The following is a 21,293-nucleotide window of genomic DNA, read 5'->3' as shown; positions in this document are numbered from 1 at the left end:
CATTTTGTTGTCCCTAAATGGCATGAAATAGTCACTTGGCAAAGATTATAGACAGGTTAAGTGTAACTGGTTTTTTTTTTTGTTTGTTTTGTTTTGTTCACAATTTTTTAAAAAGGTTCTGCTTTTCCACCTTGAGACGGGTAAAATGGCATGTGTGTTGTAAGTTCAGTCATATCAAATAATATTGAAAAGTTTAAACTATTTATAAGTTATGTGTATTTTTCAAGTATGCTTTAGAATTAAAGCATCTGTGCAGAATTCCGACTATTAGATATTGGAGTGTTTTGTTATCCTTGTTCAATCTGAAAAATATTATTTTGTGCCTTTCTCTGTACTAATATTGGGTTAAGTGATACAGGGAATACGGAAGTAAGATTGAGCTCTTACCATTATGGTAAGATGATGGTCCTTTCATTATTTTGGGGGCAGGGAGGAGGTACTTCAATTTTGCTACCACTAATTACTACTTTATATTGTAGAGTCCAAACACAGTGTGACTGTTGTTTTTTATACTGGCATCGAGCTGTCTTCCCAATTTATTTAGATGACGTATATGAACATGCCGTTGATGCAGCCAGATTACATGTAAGTGAAGAATAATGTAAAAAATAGTCCATCATTTTTAGTTATTGTACAAACCATTCTAATTAGTCTTAAATACAGTCATTTGACTTGATCATTTTAAAATTTACTAATGTTGTTTTTACAATGCTACTATATTTAATAGGCATTTAACCTGTAGTTAAATTTGATATTAATTTTAATATATTTAACTTTTTTACTCATATTCCTAATCATTCTCATTTCACTTGATTTTAGTTTATGTCACAATAGTTTGGCGTTTACTTGTCAGCAAGGTGTATATATTATTCAGGTCTTTCTGTTTCTTTATGGAAGTAAGTATTTGAATGCTCAAGACAAGAAAGGATAAGTGAATGTCAATTTTTTTTTTTTAAGTATTCACTTTAGAGAGTAAAATCTGGCTCATCTTGTTTAGGAAAGTAAGACAGTTATGTGTAAAAAAAAAAAAAAAAAACCCCTTCAGATTGAGATTTTGTCTTTAAAGATAAACTTTTGTGATACTTCTTTTTTTCCCCTTGTGATATTTCTTAATTAGAGCTCTTGTTTTTCTAAATTCATGAACATTCTAATTTTCCTCTTAGTACATGTTCAGTGCTTTACGAGACTGTGTACCTGCCATGATGCATGCAAGGCATTTAGAGTCCTATGAAATACTTCTGGATTGCTATGACAAAGAAATTATGGAAATTTTAAATGAGGTAACATCATATTCGGGATTGCATTCCAAATACATGTTTTAAGTTTTTCAGTGTTTGGGAATACCTGGATTGAAGCAGGCTTTCATTTACACATATATTCATTTTTTATATAAGTAATAATATAAATTATTTATAAATCATTGTCTAGAACAAAGGATCTCTTTTTATAGTATCACTATTTTGCTAAATTGGTCTGTAATTTCTAATTTTCTTTTTTAATATTTTTTTAAATTTGAGAGCACACACAGGGGGATGGAGAGTGACAAGCAAACTTTGAGTGTGGAGCCTCACTGGAGCCAAAATCAAGAGTGGATGCTCAACTGAGCTGCCAGGGGCCCCCAATTCCTAATTTTTATATAAAAATTCAGACAAGAATTTGGGAAATTTTTTTCACTTTAGTAAATAGTAGACTTGAATTTAAAATTCTGTTTATTAGAAGAATAAAAATGCAGAATTGGTTTGAATATTGAGTGCTACTAGTGGTAATGCAGTTATTGCAACTTAACTACCAATATTTTATTGAGTTATTTGCAGAGCTACTGACTAAAATTTACTGTTCATTTAAATTTCCTAAATTTGTGTTTAGGAAACACAAATTGTAATTTGTGTTACAAATAATTCAAATGCAGTGTAGTATATACCTTCTTATTTTAATGGAATGCGTATTATAAACACTGATACCTTTAAATTTTCATCTAGCAATATTATATGGAAGGAGAGATTAAAAACAAGTAAACTTCACAATGTAAACCATATTCAGGTTTGATAAATTGAAAAATTTTGTATAATTTCTTATTAACTATTCTTCTTTAAAAATAACATACATGTAATTAGAACATGTGTAATTAGAACTTCATGATAGACCAGAAAAGATCAATTTTATTTTGCAGTGAATTTTTTTTAAAAAATGATTTTTATAAGGAAGTGAAGCTTGTAATAACCTTTAAGATTTTATTTTTTTATTTGATAGCAGAGGGAGCAGCAGAGGGAAAGGGAAAGAGAGGATCCCAAGCAGACTTCCTGCTGAGCATGGAGCCCACAGTGGCACTCCATCCAATGACCTTGAGTTCACTACCCAAGCTGAAATCAAGAGTCAAACGCCCAACTGACTGAGCCATCCAGGCACCCTTATAAGGAAGCTTTTAAAAAATGTCTTCTGGTAGTTTTCGGGGCATTTCCTTTTTTGTTACTGGTTTCCATAAATATTGCATATTCATATTCCTTTTAATTAAGTCATCAGACATTAGCTTTTGAAGTTCTTCTCAAGGGTTTAAGTATTATTGAAAATAGAAACTTAGAATTTATTAACCTGCTCCCTGGTCAAAAAATCATTTGTTTAAAGTGGAGAACAGGGGTGCCTGCCTGGCTCAGTCAGTAAAATGTGTAACTTGATCTTGGGGCTTTGGGTTCAAGCCCCACATTTGGAGTAGAGATTACTGAAAATCTTTATTACTTTTTTTTAATGATTTTATTATTTATTTGACAGAGATAGCATGAGCACAAGCAGGGAGAGTGGCAGAGGGAGAGGGAAAAGCAGACTCCCTGCTGAGCAGGGAGCCCAATGCAGGGCTGGATACCAGGATCCTGGGATCATGACCTGACCCAAAGGCAGACACTTACCGACTGAGCCACCCAGGTGCCCCACTTAAAAATCTTCAAAAAAATAAAATAAAATGAAGGACAAAGTAATTTTCACTTTGTCAATAAAAGTAGTATTTTACCATAGCTTATTTAGACTCTTTAACCAGATTGACAGATTTTTTTCATCATTGCACTGATTATAAAGCTAATGGTCAAAGCATAGATGCCTTAGTGGAATAATGCAATTAGAGTATCATTTTGTTTTTTGTTTTTTTTTGTTTTGTTTTGTTTTTGAGTATCATTTTGAAAAAATTAAAGTATTCTTTTGTGAATAGCATTTACTGGACAAATTATGCAAGGAAATAGAGAAGGATCTGCGACTTTCTGTGCACACTCATTTAAAGCTGGATGACCGAAACCCTTTCAAAGTTGGCATGAAAGACCTGGCCCTTTTTTTCTCTTTGAATCCAATTCGATTTTTCAATCGTTTTATTGATATTCGAGGTGAGTGTTCTGCTTTCCTTCTTAAAATCATGCTCTATGTCTGTTTGCCCTTAACTATTAAAAAACAAAACTCTGAGGATATTTTTGTTACTCATTTATTCTTTAATTCCTTTTTGCTTTTATTTTCTTCTAGTACTTTATTCATTCATTCATTCATTCATTTATTCATCTATTTATTTTTAGTACCTTATTTTATTTTATTTTATTTTTTTTAATTTTTATTTATTTATGATAGTCAGAGAGAGAGAGAGAGAGAGAGAGAGAGAGAGAGAGAGAGAGGGAGAGGCAGAGACGTAGGCAGAGGGAGAAGCAGGCTCCATGCACCGGGAGCCCGACATGGGATTCGATCCCGGGTCTCCAGGATCACGCCCTGGGCCAAAGGCAGGCGCCAAACCGATGCGCCACCCTGGGATCCCTAGTACCTTATTTTAAAGGAAGAAATTTAATGTTCAAAGACAAGTTGTTTGCATAAGTTTCATTTCTCTTCCTTTTCTATTTTTTCATGAATCAAAACATTTTTTATTTTTTGTTTTTTTGGTAGCTTATGTAACTCACTACCTAGACAAGACCTTCTACAATTTAACAACAGTAGCTCTTCATGATTGGGCCACTTACAGTGAAATGAGAAATTTAGCTACCCAGCGTTATGGATTGGTTATGACAGAAGCTCATCTTCCTAGTCAGACTTTGGAACAGGTACAGTATAAAGTGTTTCTCGTGTAGTGTATTTGTAGCATAATAGTGTTTCTCTGAGTAGTCTATTTTTTTTTTACTTTATTTAGCATATGTTTACATCTCAAGAAAATATTTGCTATAAAAACGATATGCTTGACAAGAATAAAAAATTAGATGGTGCTAATTTTCTTCATGAGTAATTTACCATAAGCTTTCTGTTTATAGTTTGCCTTTTGTTGAACATCTGAAATCTGCATAGATTTAGATGTGTTTCAGAAACATTGGTCTAGTGAGGTGACTTGTGCAGAATTGTAAAAAGTTTAATCAAGATCATAGCTAAAGATTTTAAACCTAGATATATAACCTTTAATGTTTTAGGAAGAAATAGTTAAATGTATATAATTATAAATATATTCTTAAAATGATGACTGCCTGGAAGCATTTAATTTTGCTAATTCAGTGAGCTAATTTACAATTGGCAGTATCTCGAGTGCAAAAGTTTATGTTTTCAGTTAATTTACATGTATTTTTTTCTAAGAAAACCCAGAAATAATATTATCAAGAAACATTTATTCAGTCCTGAAATTTAAGGATCACAATTTTTCTTCCATCCTACTGCATTTCCAAGATCATTTTGTATATCCTTTCATTCATTTGTACATTTAGTATTTACTGAAAAGATGCTAGGCACTGAACTATGTTTTGGGATATAAAAATAAATAGAAACAATTTTAGCTCATATCCTTATAACCTAGTGGGAGAAAAAGTGAGTAAACAGATTTTTAGGTCTAAACATGAGAAAAACGATAATAAAAACTTCAGTGGGTACTGTGATACTTCTTTGAGCCCCAGTTAGAAGAGCTGTGGGACAATTTATATGATGCTGTGAGGCATTAGAATAATAACTGAAGAATGAAGGATTCTTAACAGGTAACCTGCACATTAAAAGTGGTTTAGTGTAATTAAAAGAAGCATAAGGATTCAAAATCAGACTTTGTAGAAATCCCTGGCTTCTGCTTCTTCCTAGCTGTTTGACCTTTGAGAACTCCCTTAGCTTCATTTTCCTCAGCTGTGGAATTACAGAAGACTAATACCTCATTTTTTTGAGAATTACATATAAAGAACCTTGCCCAGTGCCTGAAAAATAGTATGCATTTTATAAATATCACCACATCTCCTGACTGCCTTTTAGAATCTGACCATCAGTTTATTTAAAAATATATAGAAGATCTTTGGAAACACAGATACAATCAAGAATGGTGGGGAAATGATTGGGTAACGAATCTCTGAAATTTTAAACATAACTGTTCATGTTTTTACAAAAGGGATGAGATAATAAGCAGCCAGGTTTCCCTAAGGACATAGTCCTGATTGTAGCAGTTAGAGGGCTCCTAGCCCTTGGTCTTACCTTTTGTATAGCTGTTTCTTTAAGTAATTTAAAAATCTTGTTCGCAAGTCACTATATTGGTATAAGTCTGACTGTTCAATAGTAATAGAACTGTGCGGGCTCTTTTGTAGGGACTGGATGTTTTGGAAATTATGAGAAATATTCATATATTTGTGTCTCGATACCTCTATAATCTCAACAATCAGGTGAGTGGGTTTTAGAATTTTTTTTAAATGTGGGTGGATGTATATTAGGAAGGCTGAGGGGCAAAGAATTGATTCTCATTGGTGAAAACTACTGAAATAAGCAGAAAATAATTGTTTAGAGATCATATTTTTATTCTTTTGCTTTGATTATATTATCTTCTTGAATGACTTTCCAATTAAATTATCTTTAATGAAATAGATTGTAAAAATTTTTTGTATAACTGACCAGTGGCTTGCTATGGATTGTGTTATTTAGCCTAAGTTTGTTTCATTACAGATTTTTATTGAACGAACAAGCAATAACAAACATTTGAACACTATTAATATTCGACATATTGCTAATTCAATTCGAACACATGGCACAGGAATCATGAATACAACAGTAAGAACCCTTTTTGGGGGGTTGAGTTGGTAATAGACTCCTGTTTAAGTTGGTAGTTTGGCAAATATTCTCATAGAATATTTTGGTAAACACATACTACTACTTGTTTATATTATACTTGAATTTCCATTCTTCTGGTTGGTGTAATTAAAATGTTTGGAGGGCGCCTGGCTGGCTTAGTTGGTAGAGCATGCAACTCTGGATCTTGGGGTTGTAAGTTTGAGCCCCACATTGGCTGTAGAGCTTATTTAAAAATAAAATCTTAAGAAAAAAATGGCACTAAAATTGTGTTCAGAAATGTTGGAAGCTCTGTGATACAAAAGGCATATTTGAATATCTTACCATCTCAGGATCATCATTTTGAACACTATTGGAAATTTGAGCACATTGGCTAAATACATGTATCTGGGGTGGATTGTCTGATATTCTTGGAGAGTTGCTTTTGCAAACAAATCATCAGTAGCAGTTTATTTAACATCAGTCTTGGGGGGGAGCTTACTGATTATTTAATATCCATAAAAGTATAAATTTACTAAAAATATTTTGAATCTTAGAAGTGGGCAATCACTTGAGGGAATCACTTGAATTTGTATGGTATTTTTTCTTCTGCAGACAAGAGAAGTCTTTGAATTTACCTGGTTTTCAGGGTACACTTAATTTCTCCTTGAGGAAAGAAGAATATGAATGCTTAAATAGTAAAATATGATTAAACATGTTTGAAAGTAAGGGAATAGGGAGGAGTTATGTAACTGGAAATTACATAGGGACCATTTTAATATTCAGTGGGGGAGCCATTATAGTATTTGAGCTAATAGGAGATGTGATTGGAGTTCTATTTTAGTGATTACCAATATAGAAATAAGACAGAGTTTATAACTTAAAATAAGGAGTCATTCATGTAGAGGTCATATCTGAACTTTTCAGGATTAAAATAAACTCTTCTTTAAACTCTCCTGTCAGATACTCATGTAATAAATAAAATTATGTGTATATTTTACATGACTGAGCCACTGTGCTTGCTACTGTGGTGAGAAAAATGGTTCCAGCTCTCATGGTGTTTTTTACTCTAGCAAGGGATATGTAGTCATTAATCAGTTGATCACAGTAATGAATGTACATTCCCAGTGTCTGGTGATGACAAAGTGAGCATAGAAGAGACAAGATCAGAGACTGGCAGTTACCCATTATTAAGAGCGGGAAGGATAAAGAAGAGACTATTTCTACTACGATGACTACTAGTAAGGAGATCAAGAAAAAGCAGTACTTAAGCCACAAGAAGAGTTAAGAGAAAGCACCCATTTCTAAAACTGGGTAAATGAAGACTGTTAAAAATGGCATCTGTTTGCCAAACACCGTAGTTCTTGAGGCTGGAAGAGATAAAAATTAGTACAGGCTTCCATCTAGGTCAGAAGTAATCTTATGTTATTATGGCTTTACTCTCAGCTCAAATCCAACTTTTTCAGGGTTTTCTGAGTCTAGGTCAGGGCCTTTTCTTCATTCTTAAATCACTGGCACTTCTCACTGTATGAATTATTACGGTTGAGATTTAATAATTTATTTAAAATATTTGTGTTTAAAATGTCTGTTGCTCCTGCTAGAATATAGACTTCATGATGACAAGCATCATGTCTAGTGTGAGAGCAGATAGATTGTGCCTTGCACATAAACGGTGCTCAAAATATTCCTGGGTAAATAATTAAAGGTCTTCCTTCAGGAAAGTTCAAAGAGCACTGTGTTTGTTACTTTATTATCATTCTAGACATGTAGATTTGTAATAAGTAGTCTTGTAGAGGGAGGAACAGAAACTTTTGATTGTGGTTTATGACTCAAAATCTAGAGTGTTGAATCTGGTTTTTGGATTCTCAGAATAACTCTTTGTTCTATTAGAATAATCTCCTCTTTGATGTAGTTAAAATATTTAAGGGAAGCTTATAGAAAGTTCTGTAAACTTGGGCAATAAAAAAACTTCATCTATTTTATTTCCAGTGTGAATTAGACTTTGTAAATTATTAGACTTTATGAAAACTCATAAATTAGAGTTTATTGATAACTGTTCTTCAGCCACATTGATTTGAGATTTTTATATTAACTTTGCCCAATTTTTTGTATTTTAATTTTATAGGTTAATTTCACTTACCAGTTTTTGAAAAAGAAGTTCTATATATTCAGCCAATTTATGTATGATGAACATATCAAATCTAGATTGATTAAAGATATTCGTTTTTTCAGGGAAGTCAAGGACCAAAATGATCATAAGGTATTTTTACATATTCTTTTTAAGATATGTTGATTCCACTGTTGAGTACATAGCAGATGTTTATGCTTAAGTTCATTATGAGGCTTGGTAGTAAAGTTTTAGTTTTATTATGTTTCACAATTATATCTCCTGGATCTGACCTCCAAGTTTCTTTATTTCCCCTTATAGTTTCTTTGCATTTTCTGTAGGCTAAAGGGTAAGGATTAGTGTAGCAAGATGTTACTTTTCTTTATTTATTTTAAATAACACAGAACAAAACATGCTTACTTTGAAAAATTTAAGCAATAAAGACTGCATAAACTAAATGATCTCCCTTATTTCTCTTCCTCCCAATTCCATTCTCTGTAGGCAGTTACTGTTAATGTCATGTGATGCTTCTAGATGTTTGTGTGATAAACATCTATTTGCACCTACATGTACTGCTTTTTTTCTAAGAAAAATGACGTAATACTACTACACAGATTATTTTACTATGCTTATCACAGGTCTCAACACATAGATCTGCCTCATTCTTTTTAATAGTTGATAGTAAGGATGTATACCATAGCTTATTTAACCTTCTCCAACTGACATTTAGGTTTTCTGATTTTTTAGTGTTATGAACAGTGCTACAGGTAATATCCTTACACATTTATCTCTGTGTATTTGGAAACTATTAAAATTCTGGAAGGGGAATTGCTTGAAGAGAAATTTCTAGGGTACAGAATATGAATATTTAAAATTCTGATACATGTTGCTATGCACTCTAAAAATACTGCACCAATTGATACTCCCACCCATAATTTATAAAAATGCTATTTTCCCTTCATCCTCTGGGCTGAGTTTTCTAATAATAAAGAGAAATGTAAGTGGTACTAGTATAGAGCCATTAGCCATGCAGATGGAGAACCAACATGCTTAGATGGCTTTTATATTTGATTTGCCACATTTGTGGCAAATGTTTAACTACCCTTAAACATTACCTAATTGCAACCCCCTAGTAAACTAGTTGGTAGTTTTTATACAGCAGTAAAATACTATTTTCTAGTAAAATAACTAATAAAATTACAGATTACAGTTACCAGTAGAGAATTTTATTAACTGTCTCATTTTTACTGGAACAAATTACTAGTATATAGATAATCATTCTATTATTTGTAAGGATTGTTTCCATTGTTATTAATATAAAATGAGTAATTTCTTAACTTTTAATTAGCTAAGAGTTGAAAAATCATTTTTTATTGGTGATGGCAAATAGAAATTTTTACTCAGCTAATGTGTATTATTTGGGAAGGAGTGTGTTTATATATTTATATAATATAATACCTATTCAGCCCACAGGAACATGGTTGGGCATCTGAAGAAATGTTTCTAAGAAGAATTGGTTTCTTTTATCTATCTAATAGAGTAGTTCGATGTTGGGAAATGAATAATGGTGGTGGAAAACTTAAATTTGGTGGCTTTAATAATAATTTTCCTTAGGGGACGCCTGGATGGCTCAGTGGTTGAGCGTCTGCCTTTGGCTTGGGGCGTGATCCCGGAATTCTGGGATCAAGTCCCACATCGGGCTTCCTACATGGAGCCTGTTTCCCCTCTGCCTGTATCTCTGCGCCCTGCCCCCCCCCTCTGTCTCTCATGAATACATAAATAAAATCTTTAAAAAAATTATTTCCCTTAGGTAGTGGCAAAAAGAAATTTAATTTATATTGACTGTGAACATTAGTGGTTTTCGTACTACAATTTTTTTGCTATTAGGTTTGAGTGTTTTTTTTTTTTTTTTTTAAACACAATGGAGGGATCCCTGGGTGGTGCAGCGGTTTAGCGCCTGACTTTAGCCCGGGGCGCGATCCTGGAGACCCGGGATCGAGTCCCACGTCCGGCTCCCGGTGCATGGAGCCTGCTTCTCCCTCTGCCTGTGTCTCTGCCTCTCTCTCTCTCTCTCTCTGACTATCATAAATAAATAAATAAATTAATTAATTAAAAAAAAAATAAACACAATGGAAATACAAAATTAGAAAGGCAAGTGGTATTAGCATGGTTGATTTGTAGGCATTTTATGCTTTAGGGGTCTTTATTATTAAAGATAGTCTTTAAATTATCTCCTTAGTATCCTTTTGAAAGAGCAGAAAAATTTAATCGAGGCATCAGAAAACTTGGAATTACCCCAGAGGGACAAAGCTACCTTGATCAGTTCAGGCAACTCATCAGCCAGATTGGTAAGTTATTATAAAAGAGTTGGGGAATAAAATACAAATTCCGAGAATCCTTCTCTTTAAATAGCTCATGCAAATCAACAACTTAATATGTAAGTACCTGAGATCAATTTTATTCCACTAGAGTAATGTTCTTACCAAAAGTTTTTCAAGTATGATTAGATTGCTGGTGCAGAAATAATTGATGGACTTAATATGTATCAAATAAAACCTCTTCAGTTAAATTAAAAATACATTTAACTCATCTCAGATATCCTCATGATAGTCAGCTGGGAACTATTTATTAGTTACCCTATTCATGGTAGTTTTGGACTTTAAAAACTGGTTCCCTGAAGTTATAGCCTAAGTGCAAAGGTATAAAATAATTTATGTGAAAAGTTAATAATATAAGTAACTAAGTTATATTACTTACAAATAAGTTTAATTACAGTTGTCTCTGTACCAACATGTATTTGAATTGTTAAAGTCCACTTATATGCAATTTTTTTGGATGAATATAGTACAGTACTGTAAATGTGTTTTCTCTTATGATTTTCTGAGTAAGTTTCTTTTCTCTAGCTTACTTTATTGTAAGAATATAGTACATAATACACATAACATTTAAAAAAGTGTTAATTGACTATGTTATTGGTTAAGGCTTCTGGTTAATAATAGGCTATTAGTAAAGTTTTGGGGGATGCAGATTTTCACCTAAGCGGGGTTGGGGAGTGGTTCGGTGCCCCTAACTCCTGTGTTGTTCAAAGGTCAGCTGTATTATTGAATTCCTACTATGTGCCAGGACATATTGGCTCTAGGGATGGAGCAGTGAGAACAGAAGCCTTGTCTTGGATCTTGCATGTCAGTTGGGAGAAACACAAAGATACAGAATATGTCAGTGTTAAGTGCTGGCTAAGGAGATGTAATAGTTCTGGGCAGTGCTATTCGGTGATGTTTAGAGAAAGCTCTAAGGTGACATTTGAGCAGGGGCCTAGATAACATCAGGGAATAAACCATGTGCATATTCAGGGCAAGAGCATACCAGAGAGAGGTCAAAAATAAGTGCCAAAGTCCTAAGTCTTTATTTAGCATTTTAGGGAAGTAGTCGGGGCCAGAATGGAGGAGTTAGTAAAGTCCTGAGTGGTAGGGCAGGATATGGAAAGCAGCAAGGGGCAAGATCACACAGGGCTTTGTTGACTATGTAAGAGATTTGGATTTTATTGAGATAGAAAGCCATTGTAGAGTTTTCAGAAAAGGAAGGATATGTTCCAACTTGGTTTGGAAAGAACCACCAGCACTGCTGCTATGTAGGTAAAAGATTGGGAAGCATAATGCTGAAGGTGGAAGGAGGGAAATCAGGAGGTCTTTGCCTATTGCAGAAGTATAGGCAGGAGATGTGGTGATTTGGAATAGGGTCATAGCTATGAATGTGAAAAGTGGTGGGATTCTGGCTACATTTTGAAGGTAGAGCCATTATGATTTGCCCATTGATTAGATATGAAGTATAAAAGAAAGGAGTCAGGGATGACTTCAAGACATTTTGCCTGAACAGTCGGAAGGATGGAAATGTCAGTTTCTGAGATAGGAAATTATAATAGGGTGAAGATCTTGAGTTTGACTTGAACATATTAAGTTAAAAATTCTTCTTAGTTATGTAGGCATCGGCATTGGATAAAACAAACCTAGAGGAGTAGTCCAGGCTGGAGATGTAATTTGGAGGCATCAAATAAAGATTTCTCGACATCACTTCCAGTTGCATGTGTGGGGGGAGAGAGGAAAAGAGAGAGGTGGGCATTCAATGTGAGAATGAAGAAATTATTGACAAAGTAATTTTAAAATGTTTTCTAAAAATATAGTCAGCATTTAATGAATTTGTTTATCAAATGTCAGTCACATTTACTTTTTGAATATTTAATATAGCTGTGTTTAAGTATATATATTTCTATTGTAGGCACACAAATACGTAAGTTTTACTTTCATGGAGCAAGAACTAAAGTAAAATAGAAAAGAATGTTTTGGTACTTCGGAGTGGTGAACCTTGTAATTGACTGCTATATATGACTATATTCCTGATTGTTAAGAGTTTAGAGTTATTTGTATAAATATCTGATTTATGTGTGTCATTTTTCAGGTAATGCTATGGGCTATATACGAATGATAAGATCTGGTGGCCTTCACTGTAGCAGCAATGCCATTAGGTATGGGCGTAAACATCATTTTTACCTGGCTTATGTCATTTAAAAATTTTATGTCATTTAAATTTATCTTTATTATAGATGATATTGTAGAGATTTTTTTTCTTATTAATATACTTTGAGTAAAATATGGAAGAAAACCATTAATTCCTACTGGTTAAATTTTTTACTTTAATTTTAAGACTACAGTAGGTCTTTGAGAATTTTTCTCTTAAAGTTATAGTTAACACTACAGATTGTGAATAGTTCTAAAGATAACATTACCTATACATACATTATATTGATAATATAACTGAAATACAGAGTTCTTTCCAAATATTGAGTTGAAAATATAGAATCTCACAATACCACTTTATTGGTATTCATCAATAAATAAAATATTTAAAAATAAAATAAAAGAGAATAAATAGTTGTGCGTATTTAGCTTAATAAAATTATTTCCCAAATTCTTAGATTTGTGCCTGATCTTGAAGATATTGTAAATTTTGAAGAACTAGTAAAAGAAGAAGGTCTTGCAGAAGAAACATTAAAAGCAGCAAGGTAATCTAATTTTGGAATAGTCTAAATTTAAACATTTTAAAGGGAAGATTAGAGGGTAATATATAAACATTTTTTTTCATTTTTTTTGTTTTTATTATACAAGTTATGGTCTCATTTTGTGAGATACAATTTTTTTAAGACTATAATATTCTGAGATTTTTTCCAACTTCTAAAAAGGGATCTTCTAGGACATGATAATGTAGTAGCCTGTAGCCACTATGGCTGTTGAGCACCTGAAATGTGACTAATCCAAATTGAAATGTGTTGAAGTATAAAGTTATAATTAATTTTGAAGATTTAATTTTAAAAAATGCCAAGTATCTCAATAAAATTCATTTCACCTATTTAACTTTTTAAAAATATTTGTTTCCTAATAGAGTTCTAGAATACCAGTCCTTCATTTCATATAATCTAGAGTAGCATTGTCTAGTACAGTAACCATTACTACATACAGCTGTTGAACCCTTGAATAGGGCTAATGGGATGAACTGAAGTTAAGATTTTATTTCATTTAAATTTAGATAGCTCATGGCTATCTTATTGGACATTGCAGACGTGCAGACTTGAGTAAGTGGTGAATTTTGAACACAACTTACAACTTGAGGGAGGCATGTAAAATTGTTATTTAGAAAACTCCAAGTTTTATTATTAAGATTGTAGCAGTGTTTTGACTCAGGCATGAAGGGGCACCCCTGGACAAACTGGAGACAGTTTGAATCTCAAAAAGAATAACGGTAAGGGCACCTGGGTGGCTTAGTCGGTTGAGCATCCAACTCTTGATTTTGGCTCAGGTCATGATCTCAGGGTTGTGGGATCCAGTCTCTGTCGGGCTCTGAGCTCAGGAGGGAGTCTGCTTGGGATTCTGTATCTCCTTCTCAACCTCTACCCTTCCCCCTACTTGTGTGCTTAAGTGCTCTTTTTCTCTCAAAAGATTAATTAATAAAAAGAATAAAGGTAGAAATTGATTATAATGCATTGAATAAAAAAAGAAATCATGAGCCCTAGTGATAAGAAAAGTTGAGCAGAGGGAAAGTTCCTTTTTTACAGAAGAATGTCAGCTAATAGATATAGAAGGGACTGGCAGATATAGGGAGAAATCCCTGTTTTGCAACCACCACTCTACTGCTTAAAATCAGACAAAAATCATCAGTAAAACAGTTTTGGAGAACAGAATATTCATTCACTGTCAGAAGATTATCCCACAAATTTCTTAATAAGCACAAAGGGGAAAACTGTCTTTAGAGAGATTGACATTCTACCTTAACCAGGTGATCAGACATAGGATCCCCAGTTAACGGGACGCACTGACATGATGGGGCCTCCTGCTGCGCTGTAATGGCAGTACCCGGGTTGTGGGTATTTTTGTTTAAGAGTTTATTTATTTATTTATTTATTCATGGGGGGAGGGCGGCGGGGCAGAAACACACAGGTAGAGGGAGAAGCAGGCTCCATCCAGGGAGCCCGAAGTGGGACTCGATCCCAGGTCTCCAGGATCACGCCCTGGGCTGAAGGCAGCGCTAAACTGCTGAGCCACCCGGGCTGCCCCTGGGTTGTGTTCTTGCCAGAAAGGTTTACTCTGAATTTATTATGAGGAAACCATCAGAGACATTCAGAGTGTGGGGCATTGTATGAAATACCTGGCCTAGACGCTTAAAAAATGTCACTTGTCATAAAGGACAAAAAAGGCAAGGAGCCTCTTCTACATTAGGAAACTAAAGAGACCTGACAACCAAATGCAGTGGGTAATCCTTAATCATATCTTAGATGGGGGTGGGGAGGACATTTGGAGGATAATTGGGAAAATTGGAGCATGTGTACATTAGATAATACTGTAGTTCATTTTGGGATGTAATATATTGTGGCTTTGTAAGAAAATGTCTTGATTCTTAACAGATTCATATTAAAGCATTTGTGGCGGGATCCCTGGGTGGCGCAGCGGTTTGGCGCCTGCCTTTGGCCCAGGGCGCGATCCTGGAGACCCGGGATCGAATCCCACATCGGGCTCCCGGTGCATGGAGCCTGCTTCTCCCTCTGCCTGTGTCTCTGCCTCTCTCTCTCTGTGTGTGACTATCATAAATAAAAAAAATTAAAAAAAAATAAAGCATTTGTGGGCTAAGTGATATGAGATCTGCCAACTTGAAATGTTTTGGGAAAAAGAAAAACATGGAGGATGTTAAATGGTGAATCTAGGTGAAGGGTAAATAGGTGTCTAGTACACTATATTTTAACATTTTATTAGGCTATTTTAAAAGGCTGTATACTAGCCTTTTCAGTAGGCTTAAAGTTTTTTTAAATAAAAAAAGTGAAAAGGGGATCCCTAGGTGGCTCAGCGGTTTTGGCGCCTGTCTTTGGCCCAGGGCGCCATCCTGGAGTCCCGCAATCAAGTCCCGTGTCGGGCTCCCGGCATGGAGTCTGCTTCTCCCTCTGCCTGTGTGTCTCTGCCTCTCTCTCTCTCTCTCTCTCTCTCTCTCTCTCTCTCTCTCTCTCTCTCTCTATCTCTATCTCTGTCTATCATGAATAAATAAATAAATAAATCTTTAAAAAAAAAGTGAAAAATGTGTATGTGTATTTATGGGAATAAGGCCCCAAAACAAGATTTGATTTGAAATAATTTCTTAGCCTAGTTTTTTTAGGCTAAGAATTAAAGAAGCCATGTATGGTCAATAATACATTTAAAGTCCTGGGCCACAAGGACTAAATGATTAGTTTGTGGCTTGTATGTCAAAGAACAAAATCAGAATTGTTGTCTTTTATTAACTGATGTCATTCATTTAAAAGTAGATGACTTGGGCAGCCTGGGTGGCTCAGCGGTTTAGCGCCTGCCTTCAGGGTGTGATCCTGGAGTCCCAGGATTGAGTCTCACATCAGGCTCCCTGCATGGAGTCTGCCTCCCTCTGCCTATGTCTCTGCCTCTCTCTCTGTGTGTCTCTCATTAATAAATAAAATCTTTAAAAAATAAAGTGATGAGAGATGGATTTAAAAAGCCATACCTTTTTGGGCTCCTGGTTGGCTCAGTCAGTCTGACACTTGATTTCGGCTCATGTCATGATCTTGGCGTCGTGAGATCCAACCCCATGTCAGGTTCCATGCTTGGCGTGGGGCCTGCTTAAGATTCTCTCTCTCCTTCTGTCCTTCCTCCTATCTCCCACCCCCTCCTCACACACTCTGTCTCTGTGTCTCTTTAAAATTAATTAATTTTAAAAGCTATACCTTCTTCTGAGAAAGGAATCAGGTAAATAACGTTTTGTATTTTAGGCATTTGGATTCAGTCCTCAGTGATCATACACGAAATTCTGCCGAAGGCACAGAGTATTTCAAAATGCTTGTAGATGTTTTTGCTCCAGAATTTCGAAGGCCAAAGAATATACATCTTCGAAATTTCTATATCATTGTTCCCCCTCTGGTGAGTATTTTTAGTTTCCAAAGTGAATTTTTTTAAAAAGTTAGTAAATTGATCTAGTTCTTTTATAGAAGGAAATGCACATAGACTCTGTTCTTTCTGGTTGTAGGTAAAATCTAAGTGTGATCTCAGTGAATGTGGCTAGGAATTTTACTTAACTAGCTATGCAGAGTAAAACTTACTTTATAGTTGATATGGATTTTTATTTGTTAGTAACTACTAGAAAAATCCTTGTGTTATTTAAATTGAGTGTACTCCATTATATATATATACCGCATATAATCTTTGAGCTGATTATACTATATAATCATTTTAAGTGATTAATGTAGACTAACTTTTAACTGTTACAGTATGAAGTATTTTCTAACACATCTCTTAAAAGTATTACTGTTTATAAGGACAACTTCTCTCTATTCAGTAGTAAATACTAACATCTAGACTAAATTTTAAGTGTTTTCTCATAATATATGTTGCGTGTACTGCTCAGATTAGAGAGGCACATACAGCAGTAAGAGTTATGGTTCCCTACAGACTTCTATAATAAAACTTCTTTTTAAAAATTTGTAAATGAGTAACTTATTACAATTTTTTTTTGTGTATTTTTTTTATTGGAGTTCATTTGCCAACATATAACACCCGGTGCTCATCTGTCAAGTCCCCTCCTCAGTGCCTGTCATCCAGTAAATACTACAGTTGTAGCTTTTGATTACATCTAATTTTGATAAGAGTAATACATTTTCATAAATATGCCTGACTTGTTAACACATATCTTCTTACATATTACTACCATTATTATCCCTTGAAAGTAGCGGGTAGTCTGTGGACAGCTTTTTTCTTTGAAATGTTCTTTTCTCCTGTTTTGTAGTATGTTTATTTTTAGTGATATATCCTAATTATATTGTTAATGCTTTATCATAATTATATGTTCTGTGGTATAGCAAAAATGCCCATATTCACCTACTAAACATTATCTTTTCATCCTAAAACAGTGTCAAACTGGAAGCAAATCTTAGTTATACTTTGATAACAGTATAGTTAGCTGAGGGTGACTCATCATGTTTCTTTAATTTGAAGCACAGTATACTGAAGCCATAGTAAACAGGAAATTGTGAGTTTAAGGAAAAGTGGGTTTTTTGCAGGGCAGCTGTCAGAATTCAGTTAGTGATGGGAGGATGAAAAGCACTACAGAGAAGTATAGGGCACCATCCTTGTGCTTGAGTTTATCATCTAATTCCAGAAAAAAGACAAACATAAATGAGCTATCTAAAAAAAGGTAAGTAACAGTTGGTAGAGATTTCACAAATCTGTGATTAATTGCCAAGTGAGTTTTACAGGCAAAAAAGTGAAATTTGGTATTTTGTTTCCAATATAGGCTATTAGTTTTCACAGTGTATCACAATTATTTTTATTTTTTTTTTCACAATTGTTTTTAAATAGGTCTCTCTTTACCCCCTTTAGAGCTGTGCTATCCATATATAGCCACAAGTGGCTACTTAAATATAATTAAAATGCTATAAAATAAAAAAAAATCTAGTTCTTCTGTTTTGCTGGCCATGATTCAAGTGCTCAGTGGCTATATGTGGCTAATGGCTTACTGTATTGGATAGTACAGCTGTACAGAGGTTCTGTCATCGCTGAGAGTTGTTTTTCTAAGATCTTTTATCTTTTTAGACCCTCAACTTTGTAGAACATTCCATTAGCTGCAAGGAGAAATTGAATAAAAAAAATAAAATTGGAGCTGCTTTCACTGATGATGGGTTTGCCATGGGTAAGCTTAATGCAATTGTTTTTCCAATAATTTTAAGTTCATTTATTATCATGGATTTTTAGAAACATTTGCTTAACAGGTTTGTGTGCTCTTTATAGATTTGTATTTCCTGAGCAGTAGTTATTAGTTATTCTTTATTTTGTACTTGGGCCATTTGATTACTAGTACTGTTTACCATCATTTTATAACTGTCATTCATGCCCCCTTGGTATTGCTAATCACTTGGTCTCAGAACTAATAGATTTTGTTGTGGTGGTTTTAGAGTTTTAGCATCTTATGTTGAGTTTCCATGTAGCTTCTTCCTCAGTTGCTGGCTATTTAAGCAGTGGAAGTTTTTTCCTAACCTACCATCCATGTTCTCTCTGATTTTCATAGCCTTGTCATTTCTTTCTTTCTTGATTGGCTCATTTTTAGTTCTCTGTATACTTTCACATCTTCTTCTTCTTCTTCTTTTTTTTTTTTTTTTTTAAAAGAGTAGAATACAGCTTCTGTACTCTTGGTAATTAGGTTTGATTTTGCTAATGACTGCAGGTGTGGCTTACATTTTGAAGCTTTTGGATCAGTACCAGGAATTTGACTCACTTCACTGGTTCCAGTCTGTTAGAGAGAAGTACCTGAAGGAGATAAGAGCAGTTGCTAAGCAACAGAATGTGCAGTCAGCTAGTCAAGATGAAAAACTACTACAGACCATGAATCTCACTCAGAAGCGCCTGGATGTCTGTCTACAGGTAGAGAATAGTAATAGTCAAATCTGCTTGATTTCTGAAAAAACTAATCCTACGGAAGCCCCCTTTTAAACAAGTGAGATGAATAATGGTAGTAAATATATTTTTAAAGGAATGGCATTTGGAAGCCATTTGATTCAGATATTAAAAATAGATGGGTTACTTAGTTCAGTTTTTATATTTATGATTTCCATTAGAGCTTTTAGAAATAATAGATATGTAATAATTTTAGTATTTTGCTATAAATATTTTCAGCTTCTATTTTAAATTTTTTTTATTTACTTAGGAATTTGAGTTGCTCTATTTCTCACTGAGCAGTGCAAGAATTTTCTTCAGAGCAGACAAGACTGCAGCTGAAGAAAACCAAGAAAAGAAAGAGAAAGGTCAGTGAGTGGCTTAAATTTGGAAAGACCAATACATCTTTAATAGTAGCCACTATTGTCCCATTTTATCTAGTCAGAATTCCAGCTTCCTTTTCATTTTGGAAAATAATTTAGACCTAGAAATGACTTTTTTTTTAAAAAAAGTCCAGCCTATTGGGTGGATCATTTGTGAAACTAAAAAAAAAAGTTTACGTAGTTTTTACATTTCATTCTGGGGTAACTTTTTATTCAGTTTCATCTTTTCTTAATGTAAATAAAATTTAACAAGTTTAGTTTTTCTTTCACCCTTTAATTTGTGCCCAACAAGAAGGAACAGATTAGGAGGAATGCTAATTGTTTCCTGAAGGCAGAGCTGCTCATGACTAGACACAGACCGAATGAGATGGAGCAGGTGCCTGAGGAGGTGTAAAACATCGGGGCTTGCTCCCTGGAGTCTCGTGGTCAGCAGCTGCCTGTCTTCCACCGCAGCCAGAATCAGAGCACACTGTACCCCTGATAACTGGTCACCACATCCATGAGCTTGAGTCATTATGGAAAGGATCCTGTTGTATTATTTGTAGGATGGTGTAAATTGCTTATTTCATACGTAAGGACTCACATGCTACATTTCTCTCAGACTTAAATTTAGGAACAGTTGTCTTCCCTGAAGAATGGATGTTTCCTCTTTTCTGTTGTAGAAATTATGTAACTTTAAGTTTTCCTCTTTGCTCGGAAGCTCAAAACTGGGTAGAGCAACAGAGTTGGGTTTTCATGTTTTGCCCTTTATCCTGTTTCCTTATTTGTATTTTACAAATCAACGCATAAAACATTTCATAAAATAATTTTATTTATCTTATTTTGTTAAATTTTGAAAATATATATTTTTTACACTGAATAGAGTGGATTCTTTTGGGTAGACCACTTACATCAATTACCTATTCCCTGATAATGTTGCATAAATTAAATATTATGTTAATAATTAGCTTATACACACATTTTTGGAATCCAGACAAAAATAATTATGTGCTTGAAAGTGATTTCAGGCTGTTGTTACCTGGAAGATACTCCGTATTTATTACATGAAAATGTGTATAAATTCTGTTTGGGTTCTTTTCCAAGACTAAGATAAACGGGAATAATTTGAGTGAGGTTGATTTAAATTATGAGGAAAGTCAGTTGTTGCTTGGGTTCTCCTCCACTATTTCCTGCCAGAAGCTTCTCTCCCACTGAGCCTGCTAGGAAGACTCTGCAGGTGGACTGGATATTTACTTTAAGGCATAAAGCATTAAGACAAAACAGATCTTTCTGTGTCACTGGGACTCCTTGCTTTGGACTGTTCTTAAAGAACTGTCTGTGATTCTGGTTGACACATATCACCCACATGGCTGGGTTATTCTGGTTTAGGACTCTGTCTTAGCTGAGGTCGCTCAGACACGTAGTCAGAGTTGCAGGATCAGGAGGTAGCTTTCCTCTGCTCATGAAATATGTGCATGTGACATTTTGCACGATAAAACAGGAATTTGTTTTATCACAATTATAATAAAAAGTTGCTTTAAAAATGAATTATAAACACAAATGGAAAGTTATTTATTCTGGACAATTTTATATGTGAATTTGCAGTAATGTTTCTGTCAGTAATAGTAATGCACTGTAATAGTGATTCGTTGGCCTGGCTGGGGAACCAGCCGAGGGGCAACACTGCTTCAAATGTGCCAGTGAAACTCCAGAAGCACTTCTGATCTCTCACAATCCTACACCTCTCATAAGTACAGTAAGTACCAGTCAGAACATTACATTTTCGGTATTTAACTTAGGTTTCTAAAAAATTAAGGTAAATATACTCGATAAACTTTAGAGAACTAT

General features: G+C 34.3%; 1 protein-coding gene across 1 annotated transcript in view; it reads left to right on the top strand.

The window, feature by feature from the left end:
* Nucleotides 1-21,293, top strand: part of WASHC4 (WASH complex subunit 4) — a 54,857-nt gene that overhangs the window by 31,071 nt on the left and 2,493 nt on the right. Inside the window, exons 19-32 of the mRNA XM_055328969.1 lie at nt 480-585; nt 1,164-1,280; nt 3,197-3,365; nt 3,907-4,061; nt 5,559-5,633; nt 5,911-6,015; nt 8,138-8,272; nt 10,359-10,467; nt 12,572-12,638; nt 13,089-13,175; nt 16,431-16,578; nt 18,247-18,343; nt 18,875-19,071; nt 19,355-19,451. Coding sequence (XP_055184944.1) covers nt 480-585; nt 1,164-1,280; nt 3,197-3,365; nt 3,907-4,061; nt 5,559-5,633; nt 5,911-6,015; nt 8,138-8,272; nt 10,359-10,467; nt 12,572-12,638; nt 13,089-13,175; nt 16,431-16,578; nt 18,247-18,343; nt 18,875-19,071; nt 19,355-19,451 — 1,664 coding nt within the window. The remainder of the gene's footprint in view (nt 1-479; nt 586-1,163; nt 1,281-3,196; nt 3,366-3,906; nt 4,062-5,558; nt 5,634-5,910; nt 6,016-8,137; nt 8,273-10,358; nt 10,468-12,571; nt 12,639-13,088; nt 13,176-16,430; nt 16,579-18,246; nt 18,344-18,874; nt 19,072-19,354; nt 19,452-21,293) is intronic.

This window comes from Nyctereutes procyonoides, unplaced genomic scaffold, assembly GCF_905146905.1.
Source record: "Nyctereutes procyonoides isolate TBG_1078 unplaced genomic scaffold, NYPRO_anot_genome, whole genome shotgun sequence".
Taxonomy (NCBI): domain Eukaryota; kingdom Metazoa; phylum Chordata; class Mammalia; order Carnivora; family Canidae; genus Nyctereutes; species Nyctereutes procyonoides.
Note: the sequence above shows the minus strand (reverse complement) of the source record. Positions and strands in the feature narration are given on the sequence as shown.